This window comes from Coenobita brevimanus, chromosome 52 (genome assembly GCF_032717465.1).
Source record: "Coenobita brevimanus isolate Jiangsu-jjx chromosome 52, ASM3271746v2, whole genome shotgun sequence".
NCBI classification, from domain to species: Eukaryota; Metazoa; Arthropoda; class Malacostraca; order Decapoda; family Coenobitidae; genus Coenobita; species Coenobita brevimanus.
The window spans coordinates 3064820-3074196 of NC_137005.1; the positions used below are offsets into that span (position 1 = coordinate 3064820).

General features: G+C 40.6%; 1 protein-coding gene across 1 annotated transcript; it reads right to left on the reverse strand.

Annotated features, from left to right (window-relative positions):
• Positions 1-258: 258 nt before the first annotated feature.
• LOC145400379 (uncharacterized) lies at positions 259-1168 on the reverse strand. The gene has a single exon (XM_080272894.1). It carries the CDS (start codon positions 1104-1106, stop codon positions 462-464), a length of 645 nt encoding a protein of 214 aa, XP_080129020.1. The 5' UTR covers positions 1107-1168; the 3' UTR covers positions 259-461.
• Positions 1169-9377: the final 8209 nt, after the last annotated feature.

A 9377-nucleotide genomic window follows, 5' to 3' on the forward strand; every position in this document is an offset into this window, starting at 1 on the left:
ATTTTGAAACATGCACTGAGATAGGGTTGTTTCACTGTTTCACCAATTGTCAATATTCCACTGACGGGACTGGGGAAGATAATTGTCTTTGCATATCGTAAAATGAGCAGGATTATTATAGGTATTGGAGGGTGAGGGAAATACAATGTTGGGCTAATTTGCAATGATTTATTAACATATAAAAATAAATATACATTTGGTGAGGTAGATTAATAAATATCTATAACTAAAACATTTCTATTCTATTCTTTGGCATGGAGATGTTTGTTTTATAAGGTCGGTAGTATAATATATATATGTTATACTGTATTGTTAAAATTGATGTATATTTATAACGTCCGTGAAAAAAGGTCTATTGTTGTATAAGGTAAAAAAGATCAATATACGTGTACTGAATCACTGAACGGATATATTAATTTCTTTATTTGTATTTATTTTGTCACTGAAGATGGATTAACACATCAGTCTTCGTCGTATTCTTGTATGGTTTCCCTTATTTTGATGAACTCCTCTACACTTTCACTCAGGATCTTTGGCAGGACCTGGGGGTAGTGCTGAAGTCTGCCCCTGTTCTCATTGATGGCCACGTGACACAGGAACTTCAGCATGGGGGCGTTTTCCATGAATCCACGGCGGGGGTTGTAGTCTGTATACTCGTCAATCCGGTACCCGTCACTGAGCAGAGACTCGTACAGGCCAGCTCTGTTATAATCCGCCCTCAAAACCGTCTGGAAGAAAACGTTGGCGTGGAAGGTGACGAAGATTTCACCCCCGCCCTGACACTCAAATCCCGTGTAGTCACAACCCGCAGAGAACTCCACGAACAGTCGCCTCTCCTCGTCGTTCTTGTGCCGCATTCTGGCCAGGAGGTGGAAGGTGCTACCACAGGCGTCGTCGGTATGGTGGATGTAGTACAAGCGATCCACGTCATCTAGATCCACCTCAAACTTCTGCAGTTCGTCCTGATTCCACTCCGACATCTCCCAGGGTGAGGTCTTGCGAGTAAACATGAATTGGTATCCCAGGGCGGGGCACAGGTAGTCGGCCATCGTATCCACATCATCCACCCCGCTCACCAGAGACCTGAAATCCTTTGGTGGGGCCATGTATGAGTTACTGGAGTGGTGGTGACGGCTGAATGAACTGGGGAAGTGGCGCTGACTGGGTGGTGTAAGGAGCGGTGGTGATATGCAGCGGGATATAGTCAGGTGGTGCAGGGAGCGGGCCTAACTAGACAACCACGCGGCGGGGAGAGAGGGAGAAGTGTGATGAGTGCCCGCCAACCCGCTGCTATATATGCCAAGGCCGCGCCACGCTCTCGATACGTATGACGTAAATCTGACACATACGTGTGTTCAGAGGGCGTTTTTGTATGTTCGTACGTGCGTGTATGTGTGTGTTTATTTCTATGTCTATGTGTCCCTGCCTCTGTCTGTCTGTCTGCCTGTGTGGTCGCGTGTGTGTGCATGATTCTCTCTCTCTCTCTCTCTCTCTCTCTCTCTCTCTCTCTCTCTCTCTCTCTCTCTCTCTCCAGGTGTGTGTTTCTATATTTTTGTCTGTGTGTCTGCCAGTGTCTGTCTGCCTGTGTGGTCGTGTGTGTGCATGATTCTCTCTCTCTCTCTCTCTCTCTCTCTCTCTCTCTCTCTCTCTTTCTCAGTAACTTACCACTAACTCTCAGCCTAACACACACACACACACACACACAATCGATTATTAGTGATAGGCTATCTGAGAGTTACTAATGAGTTACCTGAGAGAGAGAGAGAGAGAGAGAGAGAGAGAGAGAGAGAAAGGGGTGTACAGTATATGGAAATGATGTAAAACAAATCGTCTTATTATAGCATGAGTATAAAAATCTAAGCAGTAAACAGAAATAATTTTTTGAAGTAACTCCAAAGATTTTACTAAATAAATAAAGGAAATGGAAATGATAGAAAGACAAGTAGATAGGCAGATAAATATTAATAAAAAACAAAAATTAATAAACAAAATAAATAAACAAATGATAGTCTTAAACCTCTTTTAGTGACGTCATTTTTTCCAGGTAACGCCAGGATATTTTTCTTTACATAGAAATCGCCCCTCGTATTGAAGGGGTTAATGAAGACTATATTTAACCCCTTCTGTTCGAGAAAGTCTGTCTCAAGCTGAATAAAAATCGTCTGAAGATAGCAAGATTAGATATATAAAAAATGTCATACCTAGCCTGTTTGTCTGTCGGTCTCCCTGTCTGTCTATCTATTTATCTATCTATCTATCCAACTATCTGTCTGTATCTATTGCCAGACTCCTTAATTCCGTAAGGGGCGGCCCAGCGTCACAGTTCCAGTTGTGTGTCGCGCTAATATTTCGCATCAAAGAATTTTTACATGTTTCTTATGAGCCTAATTATTTTTGTTTAGCTGGACAGATACATGAAATGGATGAGAAATAAAGTTTATCGATATTTAAGCAGTGAAAGAATAATATCCACCTCGATACAAAGATGGTCAGTTTTTGCTTCTGTTTGACTATATTACAGCCTCTCTTTCTTATAGCAGTGAGTAAAGATGTTATAATTTCCCCTTTTCTTATATTGACACAGAAGACACATAAAAAGAACGTGGTTTAGTTCACCGGCTTCGTTGTCGAAAATTTAATGATCTGAAGAGTGGCAGTTTTTCTCCTCCACGTTGCCTTTTCCTCTGCTCTTTGGCTGCCCTCCCTCAACTCACACCCCCCTCTCTGTATCTCTCCACTCCATCGCTCCATCTCATCCGTGGTCTCTCTCTCTCTCTCTCTCTCTCTCTCTCTCTCTCTCTCTCTCTCTCTCTCTCTCTCTCTCTCTTCTAATCAGTCTCTCATTGTTAGTAAAGAGATTAATTAACCACCTGGCTGAAATAATGCATATTAATTATAGTTCATTTTTCAGTCAGTTATTATTATTATTATTATTATTATTATTATTATTATTATTATTATTACTCTTCTTATTAATATTTATTACTATTATTTTTAGGAGAGAGACTGGGTGGGTTGAGTTTGTCTCTTACCCCTTCCTTCCGATGACGAGCTTTTAGTTGTTCGCCCTTTCTCCTTTATTCTTGCTATTTTTATTTTATTGCTTCTTCTGCTACTTTATTTTTGCCATCTGTAGACGATTTTATTAAGCTTGGAAGGGATTTTTTTTCACACTGGAGGGGTTGGATGTAGTCTCCTTTAATATCTGCACAGGTAAAAGTTCCCCCTTAGTTACGGAAAATCGTCTGGAGAAAATGAGAGTAAAGTGAAAAAAAAAAGAAGTCATGATATTGGGGGAATTACTAAAGAAAAGTCGCTGTATTGAAGGAAATGAAGGATAAAATCACTGTATTGAAGGAAATGAAGGAAAAACGCCGCTGTTTAAGAAAATGAAGGGGAAAAGGTACTGTATTGAAGGAAATGAAGGGAAAAAGTCACTATTGAAGGAAATGGGGTCACTATATTGAAGAAAATGAAGGAAGTCATTATATTGAAGGAAATGAAGAAAAAAGTCACTGAAGGAAATGAAAAAAGTCACTGTATTGAAGGAAATGAAGGAAAATTGCCACTATTGAAGGGAATGAAGGGAAAGTCACTGTATTGAAGGAAATGAAGGAAAAATTCACAATTGAAGGAAATGAAAGTCATTATTGAGGGGAAAAAAAGGGAAAAAGGTCACTGTATTGAAGAAAATGAAGGAAAAGTCATTGTATTGAAGGAAGTGAAGGAAAAGTCACTATTAAAGGAAGTGAATTGAAAAATGGTCGCTCTAGTCAAGGAAGTGACGTGGAAAAAGTCACGGTATTGAATACGATAAGAATACGATGTCGCACTAGAGGCCGGTATAAGCTGAATAAAATCATCTGGAGATCACGTATGTAACTGACGATATCGTAAAGAAAGATAATCCAACATGAGGCAATTCCTAAGCTGAATGAAAGCGTCTGGAGATCACATAAGTAACTGACAATATCGCAAGAAAGTTATAATCCAACATAAGAGGCAATTCGTATGCTGAATGAAATCGTCTTGAGTTGGCCTGAATAAGTGACAATATTGTAGCGAAGAAGTTTCAGTTTTAATACGAAAGGCCATTCCTAAACTGAAGAAAATCGCCTTAATGTATTTGTCTGTCCGTCTGCGTGAATTAAGCTGCAGAAGGTCAACGATGTGGGCCAAGGTAAGGTAAAAGGAGTATTGTAGGGAGGGATAGTCGGCTAAGAAGTGCTATGGAAAGGATGTAGAGCCATAGCATTATCTTTCTCAACCACTGAGCTACGTGAATTAAGCTGCAGAAGGGCACAGATATGGGCCAAGTTACAGTAAAAGGAGTCGAGTAGGGAGGGATAGTGGGCGAACATTTGCTGGTGATAGTACTTCTTAATTTCTCTGTGACGTGGATATCCTCTACGTTAAAGAAGTAACGTGAAATACGGAAAGCATTGAAGGCAGGACGTAATGCTGGTAAAGGAGACTCTCGGCCAAATTTTGATAGTCACGTTATGCCTCTATACGCTTCCCTCTGACGTCCATGCTCGACGTTTTAGGGGACATCGTAAAGGGAGACATTATCTGAAGTGATTTCCCAAGGGGCTGGAAGTCAAATGTTTCTCCCAGCTTTCACCACCCCGGAGATTTCCTGTTGTCGGTGGTGTAATCTTAGCTCTCCTTCTTGACCCGTCTTAAATTGAGGTATGGGAGCTTTCTGACACCTCTTCCGTAGGGCATTATTTTCCGTATGACGACTTAGCATTTTCATGTGTCCTCTTTATGCGTTTTTATATCTACACATTTACGTTACATTTTATTTATTTATTTACACATGACCGTTAACATACTTTAGTGACAGCCTTCACTTGTATGGCATTTATGCCCTAATAAGCGGCACTATTATTATTATTATTATTATTATTATTACTATTATTGTTGTTGTTATTATTATTATTATTATTATTATTATTATTATTATTATTGTTGTTGTTGTTGTTGTTGTTTTTTATATTATTATTTATTTTATTTATTATTATTATTATTATTATTTTATTTATTATTATTATTATTTTATTTATTATTATTATTACTATTATTATTATTATTATTATTACTACTACTACTGTTATTATTATTATTATTATTATTATTATTATTGTTATGAGGTTGTTTTGATACCTTAAAACTCTTTTGTCTGTTATTGATGCCATCCTAATATCGTCACGTTTTGCATCAACAGTAAAGAAAAAATAAGTACTGGCGAGCGCTCACACACACACACACACACACACACACACACACACACACACACACACACACACACACCTTTTGACATCAGCAGTTCCGTTATCTTTACTCCTAACACCTGCCACCTACACATACGCTGAAGTGGAGAAATCTCACTTGAACTGCACGTGTTTAGTATCACGTACGTTTCCAAGTGCACGTATAAGTAGAAATTCCCGAACTGCACGTGTTAAGTATCCCGTACGTTTCTAAGTGCACGTATAAGTAGAAATTCTTGTATCTGGTCCAAATATATTAAGTAAAATTAGCAGTCTCTCTCTCTCTGCTTAACTCATTCTCTGGCTTAGTGCACTTTTTCTTTGCCTTTTCGGGGTAACTTAAATTAACTGATCCTGAGCTTTTCGTCCCTACTCAGTAACAATCCATCATCTCACTACCGTACATCATAACTCCTCTCTCTTGCCCTTCCACATGTTCGTAAAACCTCTTCCATAGCGATTTATTCCATACATTATCCCTAAGTATTTTCTTGCATATTAATGATGGAAATTATGTTGACAGAATGATATGAATAAAATGCAAGGGAATGGGAATGCCAGTGTGCAATGTGTAAAATAAATCTCCTAGGAAGAGATGTAACGAAGCTACCAGTACCACTTAAAATACAGATCTTAGTCCAATACTCCTTCAGTTTTATCCCTACTTAGTAACGACCCCTCCCCACTCACCTTGTCCTCTCTCTCTCTCTCTCTCTCTCTCTCTCTCTCTCTCTCTCTCTCCACTTATTTTTCTTGATCGACTTCTTTAAGGGTCAGCATTCTCATTGGCTTGGGAGATCTCTTAACACCTCTACCTCACCGACTTATTCAGCTTATTGCACCTTAACTTGATCTTGGTCTTCTTCTTTACCTGTTACCTTGATCTTGGTAGACTTCTTCAAGGGTCAGCATTCTACTTGTTTTAGATCTCTTGATGCCGTTTCCTCACCGATTTATTTAACATGTTACACCCTAACCCTCTAGTGCAGTGTGTTATGATCATCTTTTTCTCTACGGTATATGTTTTTTTTTTTTTTCAGCCATAGGTCATTATATTTATTTTGGAAGGATCTCGTAGTGGAATTATTAGAAGCGATCATAATTAATTCATGTACAGTTGAGAGCAATAATTCAGTTACCCCTTCACCTCTTAAGCTTCCTGCCTTCCTCCACTGGCAAATATTACAAAGCTGAGAGAGGGTTGGTATGTTTTGCTGCCCATAAACGATGCTTTTTGACATGATGCGTCAGATAAAAAAAAAAAAAAAAAAAAAGTGTGATGTAGACGGATTGGAATAGTAATCAAACTCTTGACTCAGACTACAGTGATACCCCCAGATTATTTCGTTCTTGCTATGTCAGATTATTTCGTTTGCCTTAGGAAGAGGCGCTCGTGGTGAAGGGGTTAATGCTTTAATTCATCCATCATTCATTCTTTATGTGTGTTTGTATGTAATGGATGGATGGATATGTATGTATGTATGTATGTATTTATTTTTTTTGCCCCATCAGAGTGTAGGTGCCCGGCACTATCCTACTCAGAGTCGATATTTAAGACGTGGGTGACCAGTCTCATTTCCCTGAGTGGCATTATGTCAACGACCTTCCCCATTCCTCAGATAAAAACCCTTATAGGCTTAGTCCGATTGGAGTGCCTCAGCACACTTAACCACCTGGTGTAATTTGATTATATGGTTACCACCCAACGTAGTAAATGGCTTTGTAGTTGGAGACCATTTGGTTTGTCACTCAGTGTAGAGTCACCCGAAGGCAGCACAGCATAAAATGAGCGGATGGTGGGCGCCTTAGTTACCTTACCAACCTGCCCGTTTTAGGTATTTCATTTACTATGGTGTATGATTTTATGCGTGCTCTTATCTCTCTCTCTCTCTCTCCTTCTTTAGTAGTGAAGGAGGCCAATGAAAGGCAATATCTAACTAACCCCTTCAGTGCGAGACCCCTCCCAACCTGAAGAAAACCGTCTGGAGGTAGCAAAAAGACGTCATCGTAGTGAAGATTTATATTCTCTTATGTACATTTGATCTCTTAGAAGAATGGCAACCCCCCCCCCTCATCGTCAGAACACCTCTAGCATTATATTCCACCCAACCCCAGACGATTTTGATCAGCTGAGAGTGAGTCGTAGGAGCCTGGGAATTACCCGGCAATCATTCCAAACTCTTCTTCCATTTTTCCTCCATTCTCTCTCTCCCTTCCTCCTTCGCCTTTCTCTCCTCCTTCCCTTTTGCACACCTCCTCTTCCTTGTACTTGTGTGTGTGTGTGTGTGTGTGTGTGTGTGTGTGTGTGTGTGTGTGTGTGTGTGTGTGTGTGTTGTCGGAGGATAAATTGAGTTGTCTGTGTTTTTGTTTTTTGTTACACCAAATGCTGGTTTTGAAACTTTGCTCAAATACATAAGTTGTTGTATTTTGTCACTAAGAACATGAAAAGATTCGTATAGCTGATGTACCCAGATTTATTGACAAAATATAATATTCTTACTAAACAGATTAGGTTATTGCCATGTGGATAAAACAGAACTGCTATTGTCGTTCAGTTGTCTTGTATCATTGTTAGTAAGGTAACTCTCTCAGGCACTCAACCTTCAGGTGACTAAAATCGTCTGACATTAGCTTGAGAAGATATTAGTAGTTCCACCCATGAGAAGGTTAATATGCCATAAACCCTTTCACGGTAAGGAATAGTCGTGTCCTATTCTAGCCAATGCCAGACGATTTTATTCAGTTGAGCATATCATAGCCTAAGTGTTAAGTAAGAACCCTTTGCTAAGGTAAAGAACAGGTGGTTAAATATTAATAGTTCCACAACCTCTGGAGTTTTTGCAGAAAATATATCACAACCGTAAGATTTTCTTGAAGTTAGTACTGGAGTAAATCTGTATCTTTGGCACAGTTCCAGGCGTTATACAAGTACAACATTGACTGAGTTTTATATGTATAATGTTCAGTTACCATATATTAGCAGTCAGTATTATAAGTTTATATTTTTTTTTTAATCTCAGTATATCACTCTTAAGACATAGAATTGACTACCCTTTTTCCTAGTTTGCAAGCACACAACCTTATGGCTATAGCACAGTGAAACACACTTGTCTGGCTTGTTTTCAGGTACACGTACTCTTGTCTATAGCACAATAAAACACACACACACACAAAACACGAATTTCATATTACCGTATTCTAGCCGGTTAAGGAGGCTATCTAATACCCTGACCTTAGCAGTTTATTTGTCTGTGTGGCTCGTTGATATTCATGGAGTCCAGATCGATTTGAAGGCATAAATAACATACAAGAGCATTGAAAGGAGTAGAGAACAAACTAATCACCAAGGAAAAGGTGCTAGGAGCCCTTCAAAAGCCGAGATGACCAAGTTTAGCTTTGTGTCACAGGTCCCCATCATAGTCCTCAATAGCGTCCCTGATGGTGAGGAACTCGGTGATGCTGGAGGCGAGAGGGGGAGGAAGGATCTGGGGGTAGTGGCTCAGCTGGGTCCGGTGGCTGTGCACAGAGAGGTGGCACAGAAACTTTAGCATAGGTGGAGTGCTAGAAACCAAGGAGCCAGGACGGTCATACTCGCTCCTCCCTTCCACATGATACCCGTCTTCCTCCAGGGACGCGTATAACTCCTCCTCGTCCTCCACCTTCGTCATGATGGTCTTGGTGAAGAGGTTGGCGTTGAAGCTGACGAAGATCTCCCCTCCTCCTTGATACTCATACCCCGTGAAGCGACACCCGGCGCTCAGCTCCACGAAGAGGTGCTTATCGTTGTACTCCACCCTCACCAGGAGCTCAAAGTCGTCGTAGCCCCCGTCTTCCTCCTCGGAGCTCTCGTCGTTGTAGCTGATGTGGTAGAGGCGATCGACGTCCTCCAAGCTCACACAGAAGCTCTCCAACTCTTCCTCGTCCCACAGGCCAAGCTCCCAGGGCGACGTCTTGCGGTCGAACAGGTGCTGGTAACAGATGGCCCGACCCACGTGAACGCTCATCTCCTCTGCGCTCGTCACGTCAGGCACCAGTGACTTGAAGTTCCTGTGGGTGTGCATGACGTGACGAGCAGAGGCGAGATCAGGTGAGACAAGAGAG

Coding starts and splice junctions, on each gene's coding strand:
- LOC145400379 (XM_080272894.1), bottom strand. CDS start 1,106: ATGGCCCCACCAAAGGATTTCAGGTCTCTGGTGAGCGGGGTGGATGAT.